The sequence below is a fragment of the Anopheles aquasalis genome, chromosome 2 (genome assembly GCF_943734665.1).
Source record: "Anopheles aquasalis chromosome 2, idAnoAquaMG_Q_19, whole genome shotgun sequence".
Lineage (NCBI taxonomy): Eukaryota > Metazoa > Arthropoda > Insecta > Diptera > Culicidae > Anopheles > Anopheles aquasalis.
Window position 1 is genome coordinate 86,475,647 of NC_064877.1, and position 27,500 is coordinate 86,503,146.

General features: G+C 47.7%; 4 protein-coding genes across 10 annotated transcripts in view; 2 read left to right on the forward strand and 2 right to left on the reverse strand.

The window, feature by feature from the left end:
- Positions 1 to 17,847, reverse strand: part of LOC126569655 (lachesin-like) — a 37,521-nt gene extending 19,674 nt beyond the window's left edge. For both annotated transcript variants that reach the window (XM_050226900.1, XM_050226898.1), the window contains exon 1: positions 17,216 to 17,847. In XM_050226900.1, coding sequence (XP_050082857.1) covers positions 17,216 to 17,360 — 145 coding nt within the window. In that variant the 5' untranslated portion in view covers positions 17,361 to 17,847. The remainder of the gene's footprint in view (positions 1 to 17,215) is intronic.
- Positions 17,848 to 21,231: 3,384 nt separating this feature from the next.
- On the forward strand, positions 21,232 to 24,196 carry LOC126581574 (uncharacterized). Its single transcript, XM_050245320.1, has 6 exons — positions 21,232 to 21,617; positions 21,751 to 21,790; positions 21,937 to 22,017; positions 22,103 to 22,302; positions 22,368 to 22,562; positions 22,640 to 24,196. Exons 1-6 carry the CDS (start codon positions 21,562 to 21,564, stop codon positions 23,208 to 23,210), a joined length of 1,143 nt encoding a protein of 380 aa, XP_050101277.1. The 5' UTR covers positions 21,232 to 21,561; the 3' UTR covers positions 23,211 to 24,196.
- Positions 24,197 to 24,942: 746 nt separating this feature from the next.
- Positions 24,943 to 25,830, forward strand: LOC126569406 (angiopoietin-related protein 1-like). Its single transcript, XM_050226469.1, has one exon. The coding sequence runs from the start codon at positions 24,970 to 24,972 to the stop codon at positions 25,828 to 25,830; it is 861 nt and encodes a 286-aa protein (XP_050082426.1). The 5' UTR covers positions 24,943 to 24,969.
- A 228-nt stretch (positions 25,831 to 26,058) lies between these two features.
- Positions 26,059 to 27,500, reverse strand: part of LOC126573115 (serine/threonine-protein kinase 24) — a 48,552-nt gene continuing 47,110 nt past the window's right edge. For all 6 annotated transcript variants that reach the window (XM_050232995.1, XM_050232994.1, XM_050232993.1 and 3 more), the window contains one exon: positions 26,059 to 27,238. In XM_050232995.1, coding sequence (XP_050088952.1) covers positions 27,196 to 27,238 — 43 coding nt within the window. In that variant the 3' untranslated portion in view covers positions 26,059 to 27,195. The remainder of the gene's footprint in view (positions 27,239 to 27,500) is intronic.

The following is a 27,500-nucleotide window of genomic DNA, read 5'->3' on the forward strand; positions in this document are numbered from 1 at the left end:
CCGAATGCCAGAGGTATGATAGATCTTTCCCATGACCTCCGCCTTATGTCGAACGACACCGGTGGCTCCTAAAAATAGCTCTCCCCCTGCCCCTTCGAAGTCAACCCTTTCGTCGAGCTATTTTCAATACACATTTCACGTAACACGTAACCGTTTTTGGACTCGTCCGCAAACCACACGAGAAACTGTTGTCACTTGTCACACCGGTGATTAGTTCGCTTGACGCTCCCCGGTGCTAACATTCCTCCACCCGGGGACTCCGGGAGAGGGGCACCGAATGGGCCCGAAAAGGAATGAGGTCGACTAATGAGAAAATTCTACCAAAAAAAAAAAAGAATTTGGTCCCTCGGTTTTTGGCGTGCCGCATCGAGCGCCGGTAGAATGCCGCGCCAGTTTCGTGACAAACGTGCTGGCGCCAGGCGGCCAGTTCCGTCCCGGAAAAGTTAGAAACAACCATCCATCCCGTCGCTCGTACTGCGTGCAGCGATTCGCTTCCACATGGATTGCAATCATCCGACGGGGTGGATACCGAGCGGATGAGAGTTCTTCATATTTACGACAGTATTATGAGGCTATAAAATCAGATTTAATAACCACTTCTATTACCGTACCGGCGTGATCCTTTCCGCCAAGAGGGGAGAACGACAGCAAAGTACCTCCCGAACACGGTCCCTTCTCTGGTGGTGCTTGTGTGTGCGGTTCACAAGTTCCCGCTTCGGCTTTTGCGGTACGAATTGTTTTATCCATAAACATGATGCTCCGCAACTCTGGGACTTACCCTGCTCCTACTCCACGTTCTTTTGTGCGAAACACACATTTTTAATGCCAACTCTTAATTTTTCTTTTAAACCCTGGGCTCCTTTCGCTCCCTCCAGAAAACCATCCAGCCATAACTGCCGTGCCATGGATCCGTGTCCTTTCGCGATCGAGATCGTACACCGTGGTGTACACCTTATTTGCTGTGCGTTTGCCGTTTACAGAAATGAGGTTTGACCCCGTGTCAAGTGGGGAATTGCTGGGAATCGTTAATGGTGCCTTCATGCGTATAATTCATGGGAGTCGTTTTCAATTCATCTCTCAGCAAGAGAGGGACAGGGTACTTTCGTTCGTTGTGGTTCGTACGCATAACTCTAGTGGATATTTGGAGAGATTACTGGAACAGGATTGCTACCAGAACTGACTGTTTAACTTGAAAATTAAGTCGATTGACTAGAGAAGCATATGCTTCCTTCATTGTTCTTCTTCACCTGTGTCTGACTCCAAAAAGGGGAAATCTTAAAGGACAAAGCAATGCTTTACAACATCCAAAATATGGTTTGGCCCATTGTAAAGAGTTCAAGAGCTCGATTTTATGGTTGAACGACAACAACGGCAAGCGCTAGAGCACTGCAAAGAAGCCGAGAAACGGAAACATGAGTGGATTGCAAATTGCACTCTTGGCCAAATTCATATCGACAACACAAATCCGCCCATTGCTCCCTGTTGGCTCACGAACAGATAACATTACGCGACGATAAAGAAACAGACAGAGAGAGAGAGAGAGAGAGTAAGGCGCGTAAATATCCAATACACACTTGGAGTGGAAACCCTTGAACCGACTGGAAAAGCCAAACTGTAACCCCTCGCTGATCCGGGCCCGTCCCTGGATTACGAATGCGGAAAAGGAACCCAAAAGAACGGAGGGGCATTCCTTTCCCATCGTTATCTGGCCACATCGACACGGCACACAACACGCTGCGCTGCCAACAGTCAGCAGTGCCAAGGAGTAAATAGAGATGCCGACTTCGAGGTCTTCGAGACCGCTCTCATGACAACGAAGGGAAACTGTGGCTCTGCGTGAATTATTGTTGGCCAACGGCCGATCTCGCACGCACCGAGCACGCAGCGGTCTAGGAGGGGTTCAATTTTGGACCGATAACAGCTTGAGATTTCCGCCATCGCCACCGTGTCACGTGACGATTGTCGATACGCTCCGGACTGTGCCACATCGACCGGCTTCCGACGGGCTTCTTCGGCACCTTGCGCCTCGGTATTCGTTTCGCTTTCACGGCGGATCGGTTCAAATTGGTTGGCACGGTGAACAGAATCAAAATTAATCCCGGCCGGCACATGTTGCGTTAAAATGTAATAAATTGATGGCCAAACCAGGGGAACCAGCGAGGGAATGTCACGCGGCGCTTATGTGACTCATTCGATCGGTTGCCGAGTGGAAGTTGTCGTCTTCTTTGCAAGGCAATCGCCACTATCGTTGCTGTATCGTTTGTTGTGCGAAACTAATGCCACGAAACGTCTTTTCCGTTAGTTCGATATTGAACCGTCCGTCAAGGTCGGTGCTTTCTATCTCCCTCGGTCACGAATGCTACCACGGAGCGGAGCGCCAGCTGTTGTTCGCATAAATAATAACTTTCTACCCCCTCCGCCCTCTCTTATCTTCAAGAGCATTAAGAAGGTGGAGGAGGAAGGAGAGAAATTAGTCGGCATGATGCACCACCATTTCTGCAACATGATACGCATTAAGCCTAAACGATGCTTAGTATTTATTACTTTCGGCGAGAGATACAGGGAGAGCGATGCGATTAAGGATGCCTCTGACCGTTATCGCACAACTTACTCCTCTACTCGGCCCTTTTGCAATCGGTTTAAGTGACGCATCATCTCGTTTCGAGCTTAAATGGACGATAACAAGGCACCCTGATGAGCCATGATTGCCTTTCAGTGCTTGTTCTTGCTCACTCGCTCGTTTTGTTTAAATCAAAGCCCGGCCCCAGACGCGCACTGTTCATGTTCGTTCCCCTTCATTATGTTTATGTGCTTATGCTACACTCGAAACGGGGCTTTGTATGCTCCCTATGCTACCGCTCGAACACCCGCTGGCAATCACGATCGTGGCGACAGTCGGGGGTTAATGATTTATTTTTGTTGCAAAACCGATACGTTCCGATGCTTCGATTTTTAACAACTTCACCACGAGACAACTGAACACCGACAGAAGGGGATGCGAAGCAAAGGATTAGAGCGAACGAGAGAACTATACGGGATTGTAACAATAAACAGTCAGCAGCAACAACCACCACGTCTGATGCGACTGATGATGATATCATTAGCCGAAATGAAAACATCCGCTCAAGACGCTCAAGACATGGCATGCGGCCGGTGGAATGGCATGCGGTCGGCACTCCGCATGGTCCGCGCCACGTACGCCCGAGCCACAATATGCAATCGATCACGTGCCGCGTCCCCGCCGGGTTGGCATCCATCTTGGATGCCGGCGCGTAAAATGTTTACTCCACGTTCTCCGCGCCGCCAAGGCGCGTCTTGCTGGAGTCACAGGTAGAGGAGAAGGGAGAAGAGAGAGGATAGCGTTTCCACTCGAACCTCAAAAAGATCCCGATCCCGATGGCCGATCCGCCTGATGATGCGCTACAGCTGTTGGTTTTTCACTTTTTTTTCTTCCCCTTCCACGATTCCATTAGCTCGATCGACGACGACGATGATGACGCGACGCCGGTGTCAGCGAGTGATGGAGGAAGAAGAGCCGGCGATGATTCCATTTTCTTCACTTTGGTTTTTGTGTTCCAGCGTTTCCCTTTCATCTCCGGGATCACCGTTGTCGTGCTCTGCTGTCCATGTGCGACACATCAGATCACCACCCCACACTCCCACAGCTGGGACGAAAATGTATCGGGAGCCAGTGACCACACACCGCACGCCTGCTGCTAGGGTCTTAATTAAATTGTAGCGTTTTGCTGCGTTCGCTTGGTCGCCTGTTGCATCACGGAGTAGCGGCAAGGAAGGAAGGAAATGTCGAATGGAAGGGGTTCGAATTAAAACATTTAATGTGGTGTTCTTCGGTGACGTGTCGTTAGGTGTTTATGAAAATGAACAAACTATGTTCAGCGTATGACTCTTCATATTGTAGCTCTCAGAAAATTCGATAAATGAATAGAAAAACAGAAAAACTATAGCAAAACTAAAACGATTTTGAATATTAACTGTTATTAGTAGCAGAAGCTTCTATATCTTCTTTTAAGAATGAAATGCTTATTCAGGCTACCTGAAAAGGTCATCATTGAAAGAGACATAATTTTTATACCTCAACAAAAGATCAACAAAAAAGGACCTTAACAAAAGGGCTGCACCTAAACATCTAGCCATTTAAAATCATGTAAACGAATCCAAAGAAAAACAAAAAGCGTTGATTGAAAGTCCACCCCAGCGAACAATCACCGAACCATATAAATCATTAGCGTGCGTTTATCGGTTTATTTATATTAAACGTTCTCCAAAACAAATGGCTCCCAAAACACCGATCTATCGGGCAGCAAGAAACACGTTAACGCGCGCCCAAATGATAAACACCTTAAGAAAAGCACACTCCCCTTTATGCTGCCCTAATGAGTCGGAAAAACGGAGAGAAAATCGAAAGGGCCTCCAACCGCCAACCTGCCCCGAACCCGGATGAAATCGGCGGCACCCTTTCAACGGCACGGCACACACGAAAGGAATTAAGACCGTTCACCCACGCTCGATGGATCCACCTCGCGAGCCCTGACCGACGAGAGACTCGAGTTGAGTCGTTTATTTGTATCAGATCGGAGTGTTTCCTATTATTTATTGCATGTTCCCTCATCCCTCCTCCTCCTCCTCACGAACACACGCAAACGCACACGGCATTCAATACGCAGGCACAAAACACTCATGAATGTGTAAACAATCCGGAACATCGTTTTTTTTTTCGGTATCCGTCGTCCGTCGATCCGTCCGTTCCGTTTCCGATAACCCTTTTCCCCGCATCAGGAGGTTGCTGCTGAGCCGCTTAAGCTCGGAAAACTCCCTTTTTTATGCTGTCGAAAAGAAAAACTCAACCCGGCCCAAAAGGGGGAATGGGGCCACACCATTGTTGCACATTCCGACGTTTTTCCGCCCTCATTTCCGCGCACTTCCGGCGGTGCGGCGGTGATGGTGGCGACCGTTGCTAATCGTTGTCGATGATTTCACGCAAACACCAGGGAAAAGGGGGATTGGAACGTGTGGGTGACCTGCCAACCCGGGTTCCCTTCATCCCGGTCGGAAAAGGGTAATTTATGGAAATTATGAAAATTGTTAAATGATATCCCAACCGACGTGACGCAACGAGTCAGGAGCGAACTTGTTGCTCCATTATGTGTTTGTCATCGTCATAGAATATCGTGCCTCTTGCACGCCCTAGCATAGCACCCACACCGGACCGGTCGGCTTTTAACATGAATAACCCCTTTTCTCCTAACGGATTTACGATCATCGCGATACGCACTGGCCATCGTCGTGCTGGAATTCCAAATTTATAACCATTTTGCTCTCGTGAATCCCGACTCAAATCTTGGAGCATCTTTCGTCAACGTTTAGGACCGCCAAACCAAACGGTCATCACGGGATGCGGGTTTATTACAATTGCTTTTGACATGTTTTTCCGCTTTTCACGAAAAAGAAGATCAAAATTCTGCTCGACTCCGTGGCACTCTTAGCTGGCGTCTACGGAACCGGGAAGACATTAATCTATTACGAGGCCATCACCAGCGTATCGCTGGGAGTTCGTCGGTGTGCAGAATGTCAAAAGTGAACAGCAGTAGCACTACCGGGGCTCGTGCGCGCTCGTCTGGATCTAGGGCGAAAATAACTTTTTCTTAAATGTCAATATCACTTCTATCACCAATGCCATGCCTTGCCATGCACCACCAGGCTCCACATGTGCCAATGAATGCTAAATTGAGCAGATGGAAATGTCGCGGAACGAACATTGATGCCAACACGCGAGGGATCGAATGCGAGGCGAAGTGGAGAGCAGTGCGTCAGGTGGTCGGTCCGGTGGTGCTGTTTCTGCCGCTTCATGGCTTCTGGAACCTTTTCAAACGTCGCTTGCACGATTTGTAAAGTAATTAAATGAAATTTTGAAATTAATAATCCCTTCCATGTTTTGCCATTCACGTACGGCGCAGAATGAACTGTGATGATGTGAAGAGTAGCAAGCATTTGCATCTCGGTCAAGAGTGTCTGCACTTTAGAAGAGACAACATGTGCTCGCAACCTCTGGCTGCATTTTAAAGTGCATCATGGGCATCGGGATGCACAAAACAACCGAAAACAGTTGATCCGGACCGGATAGAGTTTCGGTGACCATTGGTGCTTCTCGGTATCACAAATTAACAAATCGCAACACGAAACCATGCTCTGGTTGGACCTCAGGATTGAAAAATGATTGCTTTCCATGGAATGGAGAAAATTTTAATGATTTTCCCTCCCAGTTTTTTTTTGTTTTCGTTGTGTTCTGCTGCTGCATCGATCCAACGACAGCGACTGGACCGAGGATGTGTTGCAGCTGATAATGGAACAACAGCTGATATGATGCAAAACATATCCGATGGCCGCCGGTGATGCTACATACCACGAACCGACGAAAACAACCGGAGAAACCTGAACCTTCCCCCCAAACACATGTTGCCCCCAGCCCCCTTTCCACCACCCCTGTACGGCCACAACGAGCACAAACAATTGTTCTGGAGCGTTTGGCCTGGATGCACTTTGGATTCCGGCGAGCGAGCCGCCTGCACAGGCACTGCGATTTGACAATGAGCTGAACACGGATGTAGCGACTTGAGATCGACAAAGAGAGAGGGGAGGAGCACAGATATTATGCTGCACCTACGAAGGTGCTGGTAGGCATGCCGGCATGCGGCATCCTTACCGGGCATGTCGGCAGTGTTTGTTCATTAGGTTTTGACTTGCATGTTGTTTGCCTTCGAGGCAGCAGCAACGGCGCCAGGAAAGAGCAATCGAACATGACTAAGGTAAACGTGAGTGTGGCAGAGGATGATGCAGGGCGTTGAAATTGAAGCCACTAACTCTCTCTCTCTCTCTCTCTCTATCTCCAGTCGATGAGTGCACTTCACTTTAGAGGTGAACTTCACTACACACTAGAGCTCATCATCCACTCGGTAGCTCACGTTCCGCTTGCGGCAATATCCTTGCTCCCCAGGATCTTCTGGAACCTCGGGAACGAGGCGAAAGATGACGAAGCTGCAACCAACCTCAGGGTGCAAGTACTAGCGAGCGGCCATGTAAACATCGTATCTTGTTACGTAAATTGAGAATATTTTGTATCAGCACTTCAGGCGCCGGGAGTCGAACATACTTTAAGCTGCGGCCTTGGGCTGCGAAAGGCGAAGTGCTGCTCGTTGTAGGGTTTTGAGGCATCATTTGTCCCATTAGGATGTCGAAAAGATTAATGGGAACATTCTCTAGTTCGAAGTTTCTGAGCAATGCCTTCAAAATAGGTTTTCCATGCATTTTTTCGCAACAAATTCCCCTCAAAACCCCAAGCACAGACCATCAGATTGACCAGCTAGACTCGTTTCCGAAACCGAAACGCCTTTAACACCTTGCACGCGGCCACGTGGCACGCGCCTATCCCCCTTTCCAATCACGCCAGATTGGCGCTAAAAGTTTGACAATCTGTTTCCCCCGAAAAATTTCCACAAACTGTGACGTGTGTGATGCCTTCAGTACGCCACAAGCCAGTTGGGTTTCGGTTGGGCTTATCACCGTACACCCCGCACGCTGCCACCGTCACATCACGTCAGTTCGACGAGGAGGGTGCGGCTTAGAGTTTGGATTGCTGAGGTTGCGGATTGGTTCGCTATGTAGACAGCTTGTGTCTGTGTGCGCGGATGTCTCGTTATCTCTGCAGTCATTTTTCAAACCCTTCGAGACACCACCACCACCGGAGCGTGGTGCCAGCGGTTGCGGTTCCGGTTGCGGTAATCCTTGCCTCCGAAATTCGTTTGACGTTTCGTGCCACGTGGCAGCTCTACGGAAATTTGGGGTTTGAAGGTGTGAACAGATCTAAGCAGGCGGCCGATGGGTTTTCGGAGCAGTTTCATATCGACTCTGGTCTGGTAGACTGGACTGGACGGAGCAATTTTGTGGCACGCGCCGCCAGAAGCAGGTATGCATCGTTAACCATTCGGATTCATTAAAATTCCAAAAAAAAATCTTAAAACCAAGAGATATTCTTCTGCGGGTAGGATAGTAGTGTGTGTTCGTTTGTCCTGGAACACGTAGCAAGGTCTACTGCGGTGTTGCAATGTTTTTAATTTTGAAAGGATTTCAAGTCGCCTTTTTGGAGTCAATTGGTCACGAGAAGTTGTGCAAAAAATAATGAAAGAACCACGAAAGTGTTTTAAGCTTCACATGTAGTACAACTACCGACACTTCAACGCAACACACGCGGAATTCCATCTACCGGAGACTCACTGTCTAGCGTAGCCATTGTTCCCAAGCATGTCCCTTCCATTATTCCCTTTTTAGAGAGCATAAGCATCGCCCTTGCGATGCCTCACGCGTTATTTTTACCGAACCGTTTAGCTAACGAGAGATCTGTCTTGTTGTTGGTGTTATGCTTCGGTCCGCTCCGATTGCGACGATTCCGTTTCTTCTCGTTTTACTGCAGCACCGACACTGGGTCGTTCTCATGAGCGGCTGCACCGCGAGCTACTTACCATCCGGCCAACATTATGATTTTAATGAACTACGGTACGGTGTACGGTGACACGCGTAAAACGCGTCTCATTTCAGGCGTACCCTCCTCAGCACCGTATCGCACTGGTCTCCGTTCTTAACTCTCATCGTCAGCCATGGTGGCGCGCTCGGTGCCTTGTGCCTTCTTGTGGTTGTATGGCAAACCTTTTAGCATGGCATCGGTTTTGTCATTTATTCCATCATCAAGAAGTCATGCACATTGTCACAGCACTGAGCGACCCACAGCCTTCTTCTCACTTCTCTTCGCTGATGCGAGGGGAGAAGAGATTTGTAAATTAGCTAAATTTAAATACGATCGCACTGTTGGTCGGAGGGTGGCGGCCATAAGCAGAAGGTTCGTTCTTTCGCTTGTTTCTCGCTATCAAACGCGTGGTTTTTGTTTTTGCCCTTGATCCGGTGGCTTTGTACGCGATATCTGGTGATTCTGAGGAAGGGATCGAGAGATGTGTGAACCGAAAGGTCGTCGCTCTGCTACATAATGCTACTGCACACATTTTATCGCTTTGCCATTGCAGCACCATGTTCCATGGTGCGATTGGATAAAATTGTGGAATGGTTTCTGCATTCAAGTCACTCCACGGCTTATGGTTTTTGTAAACTTTGAACAGCTTTGGATTAAAATGTAATTAATCCCTAAAAATCGTTTCCAAAACATCACAACAGTTGATTTAAAATTAATCCACCAAATTATATTGTATTTTGAAATAGGTGTATTAACGATAATGATACACCGATGATGATTGAAACGCTGCACTGCACACAGCTGAGTTGTTTGATTGTTTTTTTACACAATCGACGAACGAAAACACTTGATTTATGTCTTTTTAACCAACAGTAAGCTCACCGTGCGGAGTCATAAATCTCGTGCCCGAGCAGGAATTGCCTCACCGCGACCAGTGCCAGCAGTTTAGCAGGAGATTCCCGGTGTCAACCATTTATAGTGTGGTTTATTTTCGGTAAACGAAAACCGGAGAAGAGGAGATCATTTTTATTAGAATTTGAGAAGAGGAATAGTTTCTTGTTTAAAACAAATTGCTGAGAAGGAAACCGTTAAGCCATCGTATTGTCTTGGTTTAGATTTCCTGGACTTAGCTTAGTTCTACTGTTGTAGACCATTTTTCCTCTCCCAAGTTCTGTTTTAAAGACACTACAGACTGGCGTCTGAATGATTTAAACGATTTAGCAAAACGATCTACTACTTTTTACCCTTTTAAAACACCAATAAGAGTCCGATAAACAACGAAGCGAATGTTAGTGAACTGATTTAAAGTTGTAGCAGCAGTTTGTTAAATGTATTTCGCTCTACTCAACCCCCTACGTAGGCCTAGGGCGCCTACATGAGCATCCATTTTATTTTCCTCCCGCAAATCAAGCAATGCGACCTGCATTGGCCCTCCTAAATCCAATTATCCGATTAGATCGGCCGCAGGACGGACCTGTCGTATTGAAGAGCCGGCCAGTAGCCCGGGACCCCTCCTCGGTTAGCGAACGCGCGCAAAAATAGGAATTCCAAGATCCAAAAAGTTGACCGAGAACAATCAAAGACAAAGGGAAAAGACAAACAATACTCCTCCTTTTAATTGAGAGGTTTATCTTTCGCTTTCGTAAACCAACGAGCTGGTGCTGTTTGGCTAAGCGAAGATCCTCGCATGATGTGCATGTTAAATCGGGTTTCCATCGAAAATTTCCACCGACCGCTAAACCGATTAGCAAACAACCGAACAGCGCGCAATGGAAGGCCCACCCGTGCAAAGTTTCCGCTCGATCCCTTCCAAGGGTAGTGGCATCCCTCCCCTTTGAAGGGAAGTTCGCATCAAAGTCCTAGAGGCGGTGACGGGTTCCTCAAAAAAAAAAATTCACCCCGATCAAAGAACTTGGACCAACCTATCATAATATTGTGAACACATGCGGTCGAAAGCGCCGTCGGCCAAAAAGGGGAAGGCTACTTTACGCTAACAGAATTGCATAAGAACCACACCATGCGATCAATCCCATTTCCATCCCATGATAAGAAAGCAACAGTAGCTGCAGCAGCAATAAGTCCTTTCATCTTCAACTCCTTCTCCCTTCAGGGCACACTACTACGGACGGTAACAGCACCACCACAGAACGTAGCGAGGGTGTCAGAAGTTGGTAATGCCTCGAGCGGCCAGCATCCCGGCCAAAGGACTGTGCTACGGTAGGGGAACAGATGGTTTTTGGCGAAACGAAATTACGCCATTGTGTTGCCCTAATGTATTATGTATCGCAAGGCCCAAAACATTCGCTGGCGTGGTTAGGGTGTGCCGTTGCGCTTCGCAGAAGTGACACTCTCTCGACAATGCCAATTACCAATCGGTGCCCTACGGGGGTGTTGCATTGGATGTCGCTGTTCGATTGTATCGGTGTGAAGTCAAGGGGTGGCTCTGCTTCACTATGATTTGGCATTTTGTTCAGGGTAACAGACAGTAGTCAGCTTGATGTTTATGCTGAAAATATTGAAATTCGAACAGTAATACAGCAATACAGGCTGTTGTAGCATTCAAAATGAATGTGGAATGATAATGCAAAAGGTAATGGAAAATGTGGTCGCCATGGTATTGTAAAACTTCAACGATATTCTTGTAATGTTGATGGGTTGTAATAGATTTTTTAAAGTATTTTTAGCATTTAAAAGCAAAAAGAAATAGAGGAAGCACGTCAATTAGACTTTGTGATTTGGGCGCACCAACTGCTGCTCAACATTTATTTAATAATCGAACATGCAGCGCCCCCGGAGATGAATTGCCGTGAAATCCATTTGCCGTTGCAACGAGCGCTCTTGCTGAATCCATTTTCCCTTCTCCAAAAGGAAGGCCACGTTGAAAGTAAAAATCAACCGGAAAATATTTGCCGTGAATTGCGATAATGGTGCCACAGTTGCTTCGCTTCGTGACCGAAATCAGATGCAGTAGCAGCAGCAGCTCGAAATTAAAATGCATCCTGGGTTCCTCCCGGCGTGCTGCACCAAGCCACTGGCACGAAACAAAAAGGATTCTTTCGCCAGCAGCAAAGAGGAAGGCGAAAGGGAGCTCAAATTGGAAAACTATTGACATTTATTGGTATAAGTTTGGTTGGGGTGGCCGGAAATGAAGGAACCGGCACCACCGTTTGGCACCAAAAATGCCCGATATTCTGACCACGAAGCCGGCGCTCTCGCTTCCATTTCCAGCATTTGGTCAACGCCAGTTCTTCTTCTCCTTCGTTCGTTCAGTCCGGGTACTATTTTTGAACGATCGTTCCTCGTGTTCGTGCGGACAAGTAGGAGAACGAGTTCCCGAAGAAAATGTCAAATAAAACTCCCCAAACCCTGGCCCCAGGGTGTATTGTGGGGGGAAAAACAAACCCGAATCGAAACCGTCACGACTAGCAAACGCCCGAGAATCAGCTGCGGTTTTGTGGTATGGTAAGGGAGGGTTTTTTCCGACGAAACACACACAATTAGGCCCCTTTTTTGGTTCGGAGGAGAGGCACGAGGGCCGGAAGCGCAACCGTTTTTAATGTTGGCCTTGTAGCTATTAATTCTGATCGTGATGTTAAACGATCGCAGATGTGGATGCGAGCGATTTGGGGTTGGGAATGTTAACCAATGATGCTCGGGGGCCCATTGCGAGACCTTCGACACCTCGACGTTGCGTAATGCGCTGACAGTTGACACGAGGCACGGCAGCACGCCCGGTAATGATGACCGATTATCGTTACCACGGTGAGCAACCTTTAGTATGAATGGAAAATCATTCAGTTGACTTGTATCGAGAGTATCTTGTAGTATATCTTGTATTATCGAGAGGGTTGTCAATGGCAATGGTTTACTGGTAATTTAAGGAGTTTTTAATCCAAATTACTAATAATTTGGTAAATGGTTTGTTATTGATATTTGAAAAACATCCCCTAACAAGTGGTGTTTTTGGTACACATATTATAATGGTTATGCTCATTTGATTATGCATGCCGATCCTTATTGGAAAACTAATTCAGATTCATTTTACTTTATGAACAACACAGCTTGACCAAAAATGTCATTAACTAGTGCTTCTACAGCCATAATCCTAATGAAGAAATACTAAAGATTACGAACTTCAGCATTACATGTTGTACTGTAAAATTAAGAAGATGAAGTATAGGCAGTATTTGCGTTTTAATGCCACTTTTCTGCCCAAGGTACTTTTTCTCGTCTACAGCCTTAAGCATCTCTTCAACAGAATCCTCTTAACCATAAACTTGTACACAACTGATGGAACCGTTCATCTGAAGTACAGAATCAATCAATAGCCGCTACCACTCTGCTACTCGCAAAGAACTCCGAAAAGGCATTCGAGTGCTCCATTAAATGAAAATGCCTAATCTACACTTGGCCTAGAACCCTCGTGGGGGTCGATCCTGTGCTCGTGTTTTATTTATCTAGCTAAAGGCTTCAAACAGGAGACCAACCATTGTAGACCCTCTCCTTCAATGAGTCAATCTGCTGTAAATTCCTACACCCAAACTTTGCACAATAACTTCAACGTGTACTGTCCCTCAACAAGAACAGAACAGGGTGCAGGAAGGAAGAAGACAATTCAGTCAACACTTATCGACCGCGCTACCAGGACTCACAGGACTCGCCGAGGCCGAGCACGCCCGAGGACGAAACCGTTGAGGTTGCGTTGACGTTCGCTTCGGTGATGCGTAAACTTATGCTCGCTGGTAACCCTTTGCTCACAGACCCCCTTCCATCGTACCCACAGCCAGCAACGCAACACGTTGGTGCCGGGGTGATCCTGCTCCGGCTACGGCTCCGGCTCCGGGGTTAAGCGATTCGTTCGATTAAATTATGCAGAAAATTTCACGAATTTCAATTTAATTTTCCAATCTCTTCACTTTCACACCAAATAATCGTTAATGGAAGTGAGCCGTGCTCTCGGTGGTGGCGCCGTGAAGCTCAGCATTTTCTGTGTCCTCTCTCCATGGAAAGTGGAATAGGAAAGACCCGGGCACACCATTAGCTTTTTGGGGCGCGCAGGCTCTTGCGAATGGTTTATGGGTGGGTTTGTTCCGGGTTTTTCTTTTCATCATTGGAATGTGAAAATCGTCACGGCGTAGCGTGTGCGTTATTGTTTGTTGTTTCCCTTTTTCCCTCGTCACGGCCACGGACGAAAGGGAACCCCACACTCCAACGGTGTAGACTGGTAATGGAGTTTGGTATTTGGCTTCTCGAAGTTGTCAAAACCTTACGTGACTACGTCGATCATTCGTCGTCGTGAAGACAAAACCGGCAAAACGTCATTACCGGATAGACATCGAAGGAGGCACAGGAGACATCGTTCCGGATTTCAAACAGGATAGTAGGCGACGCGAAAAGACAATGTTACCAGCATTTCCTTTCGCTCCATTTTGCCACTCAACGATAACAACCGTGACAGCCTACCTCGCAGATTCGGTTTGTCGGATTCATTCCAGCATATCACGGGAATCCGTCGCGTGTTTGTTGAACAGAAAAATCATTATCAAATCATATCACAGCTCTGACTCTGACTGGTCGTTTGGTGGTGCACGCACTTGCAAACACCTAGCCTAGGCTGTGGCCACTCCTTCCAAGCATCCAAAGGCATAAAGCTCACTAGCAGGTACTCAGGGACCGTCCGTCCGTGCGGCTTCGATTCACGTCACATCTTTCGCCAGAAGAAATCTGAATTAATGAACTCGACAGATTATCCACTCGACGAACGCTAGTGGCCCGTAGCGTAGTCGCTGGTCGAGATCCTGTTTTTCTAAAGACCGAACCGAAGACACCAGACGAGAAGAGAGCCGAATGCCCGGCCACTCGCTCGCCCCCGGTGGCAGTAAATAAAAATCTTTAAACATCCTGCCATGCCCGGCAGTGTCAAGGTGTGTGCGCTCGGTCTGTCGACCCAGAAGCACCACCGAAGGGTGGTCATTTCACTCCTGCTTCAGGCCGGTCCGAAGAAGAAGCCAAAGCGTTCTTACCACAGAGACACCGAGAAGTCCTCTCCTCGGTATGCGCGATCCATGGCCCAGGAGCTCTAGAAACTCGTTCTCTTTCTCTCTCAGAGGGTCCTTTGTCTCGCTCACTCGCTGTGACCTGTTTCAGGACGAATCCTGTGCCAACACGTGGCTTCCAACACAGGGGCTAGGGATGCAACGAGGCATCCCTGCCTTTGGTACCTGGCCGCCGGCGATTAACGCTTTAACTTTTCACGTTAAATTTGCAAAATAAACATTGGACCCAGGCTTGGCAAAACAGTGCCACGACCGTGCCTGGCCACCAGGAACCCGCCAAAGAACGCCACCTCGAATGCATACAGATCAGCTTCTTTATCGGTGTACGGAATGTACTGGTAAAAGTCGTTATGTAAAGTGCGGTACGCTCGGTACGCTTGTTTGCTTTACCATGGCCACAGTTCCTCCGGTCAACTCTCCTGCTTGCTCTCTCTCCCTCTCACCTCTCTGTTGAATGCAAATGTTATCCATGTTCATGCTTTTTCCTCTCATTTTCCTCCACGCTTTTTTGTGGTGGGTTTCTTTTTATTTGCCCTACGTTTAGCAGCGGAAAAATAGCGGCCAGACAAAGTCTGATGAATCCCAAATGACCACACGGGCGCGCAGACTGCAAGCCTCAGGAAAGACCTCAGGAAACTCCCGAGCAAGGTGCCAAACCCAGTTGGCAGTTGCGTAAAACGTGCTGGATTCGATTAAAAATTGGCGAAGAAACTCGTCTGGACATTCTTTTCTGTGTCTCTGTGAGAAGCACGTAGCACGCGAGCGAGAGAACGAGAGGAAGGTCCTTGCGATCGATTCAATTGCAGCATCAAATGGATTCAGGATAGCGCGGCCTTCTCTAAATGGGGAGACAGCCAGTATACGTTGTGTGATAGCAAAACGCACTAAAACGATCCTAACAATGGGTGACTAGCGATGGGTGATTATGGAAACACGCGCCTGCTGGGCGACAACATCATCACCGCGCGCTCCGCGAGACACTCGAATGTGTCTCGAAACGGAGCAATTGCACTACGAGAACACGCATTGCCAGCACATCAAAGTGTCCATTTAAGGGTGAATGTAGGCGAAGCAAATAATCCTAACAATTAATGACCAGCATTGAAGTTTAATGAATTTCGATTTATTGATAAGCTACACACAGGTCGATGTGCCGCTTGCTGCATTGACCTGCAGCAGCACAGCGCAGAGTGAGAGAGAGAGAGTCTGTTATGGCCACTCGCTCAAATTAGTTCCAGCCGATCCGATCCGATACACTCAATTGCCGTTCTGATATCTCGACAATGTCGAGCGTCGCGTTGCGCTACTTGGGGGGCCCAGTTCGGAAAACATGACAGTCACGTCCCTATGGGTTGAGGGAGGTCGAGAGTAAAGGAGGGTAAGAACGGTGATGATCACAATGTCCCGTTCTGTATGCAACATGAGAGGTCGTTAGCCGGAATCAGGTCAAGGCGGAGTGTTGTGTTCCCATTATTCAATCAGCAGGAACAGAACCCCCGGACCAGGATGCAAAGGAGACCAGGCTGGAGGCTGTTCTGTCCTGAGCTGTCCACCGGCGCCGTCGAGTGACTCGATTTCTTAATCGTCTTCTAATACGGCATCATTTATTAGCTGCCGATGTTGTGAGGACTTGCGACTCCTTCACCTCAGTCCCCAGAAGCCTGGCATGCAAACGAGAGACCTGAGGACACTGCCCACCTAAACCAACTTGACATTCCACCCAGTACTGTTCTAGATCCGTGTCCGTGTCCGTGTGGGTGGAACAATAGCATCCCGAGCTAGCTCATTTCGAGCTTGGTCGCAGAGCAAGCGTCCTGGGAAAAGTCAGGCCTCGAGGCTGATGCCGCCACTGTGTAATACCGGAGCGGAACGGTCTTATCTCGAACCGACCATCAGGACGCCAGGCCCAGCCCACGGCCAGCAGGAAAACAGAAGCACGGGTGGAAAACACGAAAATGACCAGAACTCTGGAGGCGGCCAGAGGCCAGAAAAGTCAAACAAAACAAGAACCACGCTTTGTCTGGCATTGTTTCGGGGGGAGAGGCCCCCACGATTATGGGCTCGGTGCCAGCAGTGCGTAGGCAGCAGTCAGTCAATACAGCATTTCTTTTTCTTCCTCTTCCTCTTCTTCGTCGTTCCAACGCGAAGTGAAACGATGAGAATCGATGCGAATCCTCTCGGCACTGAACGTCCTCACCTCGTCGGAAGCAGTGAGCTGTGTGTTGGCATTACCGGAGCGACTGCGGAGTGTTTATCCGGAGCATCGCCCTCCCCCTGGAGGGACGGAAATGCCCGGATGTTGATGATCCAATCGATCGGCAGCAGGGTGCTAAGTGGTTTAACGGAAACGGAAGGGAGCAAACAGAGGCCCACAGAACAGGTGTTGTGGCAAACAAACGGGGGGGGGGGGGGGGGGGGGGCACTGTTGCTGTCGGATCCATTTCCAAACAGACGGCAATTTAAAGATCATCCCCTGTGTGCTGATCCGAAGGGTGAAATGTCAAGTTATACATTTTTGGGGAGGGGAAAGTTGATTATTAAGATCTTTTAAGGAGATCCAGAGGATGTTATTCTTATTCACTTATTTCATCATGAATCCAGAGAATCCAGAGGGCCAACTTACCATTTGCCACCATTCCTGTGTTTGACGAAGGTTCCGGACTACCCAGGGCACTGTGGGCGACCAGGAAGAGCAGCATGATCCTGATCGGCAAAGCGAACGCGCCCGTCAACCGGGCCGGCCATCTCATCCACTCTAAAGGTTCCATCGTTATCCTTCCAGTTGTCCACGTCGATCACGATCACTCAACAACAACACTAACGATCACCTGTTCTCTCTCTTCAACAGCACTCTGGACATGCACCGTCGATTGGAGCCGGAAACTGCTCTCTTGGTGCCACCATGGACACAATTGCACTCTTGTTTTAGGAGCAAGGGACACTTTGGGCATCAAGTTGTTAGTCACTTTAGTTACGCAACTCAGGTGTAGCAAGTCACCTCGAAATCGTTCTCATTAAAATGAGATTTCTGACTAATTGGCACCTCCAGAATGTCGTACATCCGTTTTCACACTAAACACCGGAACGCACCTTCGCCGGACACACACTTTGCCAGCATCGCGTTCCGTTCGATTCTTATCGTCTAATGCCGGTTGGATTGTCTAAACAGTTGTTGAGCTACCAGAGGAAACACACAGAACCAACGCGAAGGAAGGTGTACACACCGTACGCGGAAGGAATCCTGCTGCTTCCACACGACGCTGCATCCGAGACAACACTGAAAACGCATTCTGTGTTCCGCATCCAATGACCGGAGCGCGCACCGCCGTGTGCGCCGCACATGTGTATCTCCGGGAGCAGCGCTTGGTCCGCGTCATCGTCGTCATCATCACCATCATCGGCTCCGTTGTCGGCGACGGCGGCATCATTAGCGTCGCGTTCGCGTTCTCATCATCACCGTAATCATCATCGACCGCGTGGTCTTCGCTCTTCACTCCGAGGATGCTGGTGAAACCACGCTCTCTCTCTCTCTTTGTGCTCTCTCTCCGGTTCTGCCAGATGAAGATTCCTCTCGAACCGGCATCTGAACGTCGGATCGTTTGTTTACATTTCCATCGCGCGAAGGAGAGTCCCGGTCGCCTACTAAGCCCTAGTTCGGTTCGGATTTTCCCCCATTTTCCCCGTGCACGAAGCGGAAGCGAACGAAGCTGGCCATGGGACAGGGCACGCAGCATTCAACGTAGAGCATCGTTTGCGAGCATGCGCCTGGCCACACGAGGACGAGGCAAACGGCAAAACAAGCAGCACGACAACAGCACAATGATAACAGCAAAAGAAGGGGAGGAAACGGTGGGGGTGGTGACCACCCTTCACCAACAAATTTCCCAAAAGATCCTTTCTCGTTCTCTCTCTCTCTCTCTCTCTCTCTCTCGCGCTCTGTCTCGTCGAAGGAGAGTCACGTTTGCGACTTATTTTGATGCCATTTCGTTCGTGCTGCAGCGCACGGTGGTGGACGTTCCATCTCACTTGCGCACCACCGGTCGACTATTGGCGAACCAATCAAATTCGTTCGATTCAGTTGGACGCATAGAGAGCACAGAGACGACGGTAGTATATCCTTTTTTTCCTCCTTCGCACTGGACTACTCGCGCCCTTCGCTCGTTATCCTTCATGTGGCCACAAGAAAGAGGAATCCTTTCTGCTGGAGCTGCTGCACGGTATCGGTACGAAGGTCGAACGAGTCTTCTCGCTCGCGTTCTCCGTGAAGATGGTTTATCCTTTTTCCGTTCGTGCGCGCACACACTGCTGCTCCTGCGATCCTCCACGTTCTCCGGTGGCTCCTCGGCACACAGTCGCACATGGTACGGTCGGTGCGCAACTTCTTTCGAGACAAAAAAGATGGATCATCGCGACGACATCCCCCAGGGGGGCGAGCAAGGATGTGGGATAGTGAGGAGCGTTGAGAGGGAAGCGAATTGTCTCGTGGATCTTTCGGAGGTCGTTCTAGCTAGGGGCTGGGGAAAAGCGTCAACCGATTCGGACCACGACCGTAATCGTAATCGTCATCGAAAGTCAGCGCACGCCGCACAAGTCGCTTCCAATAGTCCCCCGGACGGCATGATTTGCGGAGAAGGCATGTGGCGGTCTCGTGGTGTGATGACGTGACGTTACGCCGCCGTCGTTGCTTGAAGCCAGCATGTTAGGGGCGGATACCAAAAGTAACATTGACCCCGCAGGAACGCAGGTACATGCCCAGGTTTAGCATGGCCGACACACGGTGGGGGCCATTGCTTTTTCGCTTTGGCTAATCGTGAACGGTGGTGGCACAGGAGGAGACAGGCGAAGGTGGAAGACAGCTGAGATCAACTTTAATACCACTGCAAAACAGCTGTTCTATGGGCGAACGACACGTCGTCTGATGAATCCAGACAGGCCCCAGATTGCAGATGGCGGCTTTCATGGCAGGATGGCCGAAGGCTCGAAGGCAAATGGTTGTCTTTTGCTTTTGTGATGAACGGGTGGCATTCCGCTTGAGCCTTCGGTGGAATGAAACTTAGAACAGTTCTTTAATCAGTTAGTGGTAAGGGATGGGAATGATTTAAAACTTTACGGTTAGCAATGGCAGTCATTAAAGTGTTATTGTTCGGACAAGAGTACGTAGCTAACCGTTAGCAACATAAATCCGTAACTTGATCCGCTATTCATTTTAGGAACGTTGTGCATTTGCGTTTGTAATTACCATAATTTGTTGTACATTACGTGTTCAGGACTGAAAATTCTTTTTCCAACAATTATCTGAGCGGTAGATGGGTATGAATTTTAAACTTTCCGTCTATCTGTCGCATCAAATCTATGAACAATAATTATTACAATTGAAATGGTTGGATGGAAAATACAAACTGATGATGCAAGTTGAAAGAGAAGTTTCATTTCTGATCGTTTCTTAAAATTCGTTGGTGCATTAAGAAGTTGAAGAATTACATAACAAACGATCAAATCAATAAACCAAATATTTTATAGAAAAGGTTCAGCTTCTGTTCTATATTACAAGAGCCTCAAAGCATTGCTTTCGGTTCATTTGGTCAAAGGTCCAAGAAAATTATCAAGCACGTTCATAAAACATGTGTAAGTGGTTTAAAATTAATACCAACAGACAACCAATGGAAATCAATTGAAAATAGTGGTTATTTTTTGGATCGTAGATTAACCTGCAACATAAAAGTACACACATTTGCTGCAAAACATAGAGGGAAATTGACCTAGAAAGACCACAGCGAAAAGCGAATCCATAAAACGTTTATATTTTCGATTCATCGGTTAAGTATCGTCTCTTCCCTGTTCTTTCAATCGATTATTTTATTTGTAAATATTTTTATTGATTTACTAGTGGAAAACATTGGCACGCTAACAGAAGAAGAATAATTGAATGGATTTCTTATGAATTTATTTTAATTTTGTTTTAATAGGATGAGAAAACCACCAGTTAACAATCAACCAATTAACAATCTCGTACTAATGGAGGAAATTAAAAAAAAACCAAACATGCTTCTATTTCCATCAATGTCCTCCCATAGTGAATTGCAGTTTTCCCGAGAAAATCCTCATCAATCCACTCCATTTCAAACAAGCACCCGATGGCGCCAACTAGGATCCGCCGGGTGCCGCCGGCCTTTGCTGACGGAACGTAAACATCGATAGTGCGCATGCCCGGCAAGGAAACCCCTGAACGACCAAACGACCTCCTTCACCCTAGGCGCCCCACCCTTCCCTTTCGATCAGCTGTTTGTTGTCATGTACCACCACCACCACCTCCACCCGCTCCACCATGCTCCATGCCTTGCCGCCCTATCGCTACTGCTGACTCACAGGCGTTTCGCAAATGGAACGCATCATCTATTAACCCACTCCCTCTCTCTCTCTGCTCCCCATCACGTTCTACGTTCGCGCGCGTAGTAAATACACGACAGGGAGGCACGCCGCTGCCGCCACCGTCTGTGTCGCTGTGTGCGTAGTCAATTCGCGTATTTCCCACGAGCATGACGGAGTAACGGTGTGCGAGGTATGTTTTGTGCGCTGCTATTGATCGGTGCTGGTGTATCCCCGTGGTTGGCGTGCGCCTCCATTGCTGTTTGACGTTTATCATCGTAGTCCTCACCGTCGCTAGTAGCTCGTTGCTGCTGGCTCCAGGATTCTTTTGTTTTGTTTTTCTTTTCCTCTAAAGTGAGACAATGAAAACCGGAACGAGGGATGTGGTTGCAGATTCATCGTGTGTTGCTGCGTGAACAAAGCAAGAACACGAACGGAAATGGCGTAGCGGTGTAGCGCCCAGAGGCCCACACTTCTTCTATCATCCAATCCACACATATCACGGGGAGTGGCCATAAAGGCGGTGGTGTGCATTGCATCTTTTACGTTCCATTTTGCTCATGGTGGCATTCTGCAGGCATGGGGTTGCCCTAGCGGCCAGTGATGGGCAACTGTCTAAAGGGATGCCTCCCGAGGCACAACCAGGGAGGCTGCTCACGGTAAGCAATGTTCCGGCCCTTCCTTCCGGTTCCCGGCCAGATAATCGCATTCTGTACCATCACATTTTCTTTTTCTTCTTTTTTTCCGGTGACCTCCGGTTCCCGGTGGTGTTTTCTCGGTGGTGGTGTGCAGCCGAACGGCGAGACTCAACGCGAGCGATAGCCAGTACGAGGTACGAACGAGGTGCATCCGGAAATGCAACCGGAAATGGGCTTAAGGGAGCCATTAGAAATTTAATCAAAAATCCATTTTTCTTCTCCGCTCTCTCTCTCTCTCTCTCTCTCTCTCTCTCTCTTTCGCTCTCCCTTTCACACTCAGATACTCATTGAGGGTGCGACGGACCATCACCGTCGTACGGACGAACAGGAAGACCGTGGAGCAATACGAAGCAAAGCAACAGTAAGTACGCGCCATCGCGTCACCGCGAGCATAAATGCATCCTAGCAGGCATTAATCGTAGCACACATTGACCGATTGTTAACAGGGAAAATCAAAGTTTTTTCGAAAGTTCTGGATTGGCAACCGGGATGTCGACTACGCAAGACTGAACAAGGCAAGCAACAGCAACAATAATTTTACGAAGCGTCCATCGTCCGGCAGCGGAAGGAATGCTGGCACCGGTGCAACCGATGGCGGTGGTAGTTCCAAACATAATCAACATACAACGGCAGCAGCAGCAGCAGGGTAAGTTTGGGGCCATGCGATGTTGATTCGAACGAACTGATGCATTGGTTACTTGGATTCCTCAGGTTCGACATACAGTTACAGTGTCTCGATGCACACTCGTTACTGCTCGTGTCGAAGGATGGCCCACGGAAGGCAACCAACGGTCAAGGATGTTCCAGTGATCTGCTGCAAACGGACCAAACCTCCAGCCCCGGTAGCTCGCTCGATCTGGAGTGGGAGAACGATTACGGTGGCTATCCCCAGACCGGATGCCAGTGGTGCGTTGCTGGATGCAGTGAGATCTCTGACGCTTCCACATCACTAACACTACCGGGATTGTTCCGGATCTTTGTAGGGCTTTCACTCAACAGCACCAGCAGCAGCAGCAACATCAGGAAGAGACACTTGGAGCGACGGCCACGGCACACCTCGTCAGCTTTCCGGTGGCCATACAAGAGTCCGTGTTCAAGATTGAAGAGTGGTCGATGGTAAAGAAAAGCAAAGACCGTATCAACGCACTGCGCCGGTTGGACCACCCACCACCGCCCGCCAACCGAGGTGGAGAAGGAGGTGGAGAAGGAGGTGGTAACACCCGGGAGGAGGTGGCCGGTTCACTCGAATGCCTACGGAGAATGCCACCATTATCAGCACCGTTCGAGCGTCGCTCGACCTTTAGCCTTAACAGCGTCGAGCGTACCGAGGCGTACGGTGGGTCCTCGGACCTTTCGCACATATCATCGTCGACCCCGGATGGTTCGCTCGAGTGGGACATCGATCAGGATCGGCAGCTGAAGTCGGAGCACGACGGGGAATCGGAGATCGACTTCGAGACCAAGGAGCTGCTGCTCGAGATCGAACAGCTAAAGAACCGGGTTCTCAACGAAACTGGAGCTTCGCTGCGGGATGATCATGCGATGATCAGTTGATGAGATGATCCCTCTAGCCCCCCCTCCTTCATCCTTCGCGAGGTGGAACTCGTCGTCCGAACTTTCCACTTCCCCCTTTCGCCCCCCCTCGCACGGGGGTTTGAGCCTTGTACACCTAGTGACCTAGAGATAACCGTATATTTACTGTCCCTGTTAGTGCGTACGTGTGTACATGTGCGTGTGCGTCTGTATGTGTGTGCGTGTGTAGCGTGTGAGTGTTTCTATGAGTGTACAGTAGTCGTGCAGCACGCAGGCAGCTGGAAGAACGTGGTATCAGAGGTCGAGCACATGAAATATTTAAGAAACCCCATCGTTCGCCGGTGTATCGATATATATTTAGAGTTATGATCACTTTTGCACCGGTCCTTATAGACATGTTGATCCTCTTTCTCTATCTCTCGTTCTACTCTTCCTTCGAGTTCCAAGAGTTTTTTTTTAGAAAAAAGGTTAACGAGAAGCAGAAAGTTGCGAGGAGTTGTGCAATGGGATCGAGGCTCGACTTTAGTTCGCTTGCTCGGTTTTAGCTGCTCTGGCTGTCCCGTTTTGCAATGGCATAGTATGCTGCAAAACGGTACGCACTGTATTATTGCTTTATAGATTTATATACACATCTATATATATACACCAAGTTATACACGGATCGGTAGTGGATGGAAATGTGTTTTTTTTCCTTTTGTATTTTTCATCCATCAACTGTTATGCGACCGATCGAGCATTAGAAAGGAGCGAGAGAGCGATGGAGGGAGGTAGAGAGAGAGAGAGAGAGAGAAAAGTTAAATCTAGCGATAACACAATACTAGAGTGCCCTTTGTCTTGTTTTCCAAATATTCTACCCCTCCCGCTCTCGACGAGATATGGTTACAATTATGGAAACGTATTTCCTTCTAGCGGAACAATAACTCAATCCAGTGAAAAAAATGCATTTGTTGAGCGAGTCCGCATTGTACGGAGCGCTAGCGAAACTATTTAGCGAATAAATAAACGGAACAAGGGAAAAACTTACCCACGGTCGCCCCACAAGTGCATCGGTTGAGTTGAGAAAAAATAGTGTAAAACATTCTGCAGGTAAGTAATTCTCCCTTGCTAGCGTGGACGACTTAGGATTGGCAGAAAGCATGCTCAATGGTTGCTTTGGTAAACTGTCGATGAGATGCACAGAGATCTATTCGACAGATTACCAAAGTAACCATTGAGCATGCTTCTGCGATTAACGAAACGAGAGCCGAGTAATTGACAAGAGAGTTTGTGTCGATCACATGCTCTAAAGGAACGGTCCAGTGCCAGATATGAACTTCCAAGAAATCCTCGTGAGCAGAAAAAAGCCTCGCGTGTTCAATTTCCATGAAAGAACCCATGCTGACCTACTGTCGCAATCAGTCTATTCGCCATCGCTGCCGATGTTTTAGCAACACGTAAACACAGCTGTCCGGAAAAAACCAACCGCTCCCACAAAATCGCAATCGCTATCAAAACACAAGTTGCGAACGATCCGCTTTGAATGTGACTCAAATCATAGCTGTCTTAGACCTATTCGTTCTTGCGAGAAATGCACACCAGATTGCTGATGCTGTTTCAGTATAACTAGTCCCTCCGGGTGGGTAGCTCACAGGTATAAATAAAATTTAGCCGCCAGTCGACTCCGTGTGTTACAAAGTGCAATCCACAAATGAAGTTTACCGTTTGCTGCCTGATGTTCTTTGCTGTTTCACACGTGAATGCAAGTGGTCACAGAGATGATGGTGAACATTCATCGGATGGGATGCTTGATTTCAGCCTGGAGTTACTTCTGAACAAATTAGAAGCCATGGAACACAAATTACAGAAAATCGAGAACGAGATGCTCGAAAATCGATCGAAGCAAGAGCAAAGTCAAAAAGAAATGTTTACCGCGCTTAAGAAGTTCGAACATCAAATCGCGCTTAATTTTAGTGAGCTGCAACAGCGAATCGAAAAGAAGATCATTAACAACCAATACAAACAACCTTCCGCTAGCTCGTGCAAGGATATACCAACGGACGTGTCGGGTGCATATATGATCGACTTAAAAAATGTCGGTTTTAGTGTTCCATTCAGAGTGTATTGTGAACAGCAAGCGTTTGATGGTGGATGGATCGTGATCCAGTATCGATACGATGGATCACTGGATTTTTACCGAGACTGGAATGAGTTCCGCGATGGTTTTGGTGATTTGCAAAAGGAGTTTTGGCTGGGCCTTGAAAAAGTGCATCAGATAACGAAGGGTCGCAGGCATGAATTGATGATCGAATTGAAAGACTTTGCCGGAACTTACAAGTACGCGCACTACCTTACGTTCGAAATTGGTAGTGAGAGTGAAGAGTACAACCTTAAGAGGCTGGGAACGTATAACGGAACTGCAGGAAATGAAATGGTGATGAATGATGGTAGAAAGTTCACGACGAAAGATAGGGATAATGATGTGTACGATGAAAACTGTGCACAGATGTACCAAGGTGCCTGGTGGCATAAGCAGTGTACCGCAGCGAATTTGAATGGTCTGTACATTAATACCATCAATAAAACATCAATGCATTGGTATGATTTCAAAAAAGGCCGCCATGGATTGAGCTATTCCGGAATGATGATCAGGGAGCTGGATTAAGGTTTCTAGTAGGATTAATGATGCTATTCAATGACATGTCAATGCAATCTACGTTGAACAATTAAAACAAATTTGAATAAATTCGTTTGTTTTTTCAACAAATTCCTGAAAAGTCTTTTGTCTTCTCGGTAGTCATGGTCGATGTTTTATGTTTTGTGATCAGCTGGCGTCGTAAAGAAAGCATTTACCACTGTTTTGTATGAATAAAATATCAGTTGTTTTCGTACGTGAATTTATTGTTTTTTTTTCATTATTCCACTGTCTGCTTCTTCATTTAACGTGCGCGCCCCTCTTACTATCTTATCTCTCTCTCTGTCGCTGTCTAAACGGTTTGCAAAGCAAAAATCATCCACAATATTCTTCGCTAGTCCTTTGTCTATACAATGTACTCCTAACCCCACAACTACCTCTCCCTGTGGGGAGAGTTTTACTGTGAGAAGAAAGGGTGTGGTGTGTGTTACACAGTTGGGGTGTGCTGCTAACAGGAAAAGATCGTCCCACACACTCGCCCACTCACTATCTATTCTCTTCTATTACTATCTAGCTTTCCATTCCATTCCATTTGTCTATCATTTTCCGATTTGCTTACATTAACCACCACATCGCCCACCATCTCGCCCATCAACCGGCAAATCCTTTGGGAGCGATAGGATTGTGTTTGATTTGCTCCTTCGAACCGCAACCCTTTCCATTCCGGCGTAGCTTGTTAATAATAGTATGTATAGTTTAGATATCATGGTTCACATCGCACGCGTTTACGATTCATTTTCTTCTCTTCCGTTTCAACGCTGAGTAGAGTGTCGCCTACTGCTGCTCTCTTTCACTTTGACTCTTAGGCGATGGTTTTAGTCGCGGGTTGCCCTGTTGGTGATCAATCATTCTATCTTTCCGAAAAATAATTCGACTCGACGGAGCAAAATATTCCTAATCACTTCTTTGATATCGTATTTCTATGCAGCTTTTTGAACCTAAAGCATATTGTTATGACCGTTACACACATATCCTTGTTGCTATGGTTTCATAAAACAATCGAGATGTGGTTAAAATATGCCTTCGCTGTAACAATTATACCTGCATTCATCGACCATGTGCAGGATGCTATTTGTTCTACCTACGGCACACATTATCGGAACGAAATGGTGGTGCAGGAACGCAACATCGACAAAATTAACGTTCGGTGTGGTAGCGATAGTACGTGTGGGGAGATGAATTTCTCTGTTTTACAAAATCCAAAAAAACAGTTCAACAATTCATTGCTTATCGCCCTAGTGTCATCTGTAGTCAAGTGGAACTCATAATTTTTAACTAGCAAAACGAGAGCAATGAGGGCACAGAAACTGTGAGTGAAAACATTGGAAAAGTGCGCTAGTAAAGCACTGCCATCTTGGAAGAAGTGCTGGAAGATCGTCTATAGGAAATGAAAGAGAAAAGAAAAACAAAAAAATGGAAACATTCATAAACGGTTCACAGCTGAACACGTCCGCTGGAGCTCCCATCTCACAGGAGTTCGACAATGTATAGGAATGAGCTAAATAATATCTACTAGACTGATAACTTCAACAAAAGAGTATGTGGCTCACTAGTGTTACATTTGTACACGAATGATAACATCGCAGAGGAGCAGGGATTAAATAAAATAATAACGCGATCAAACAACGACAAACAATAAA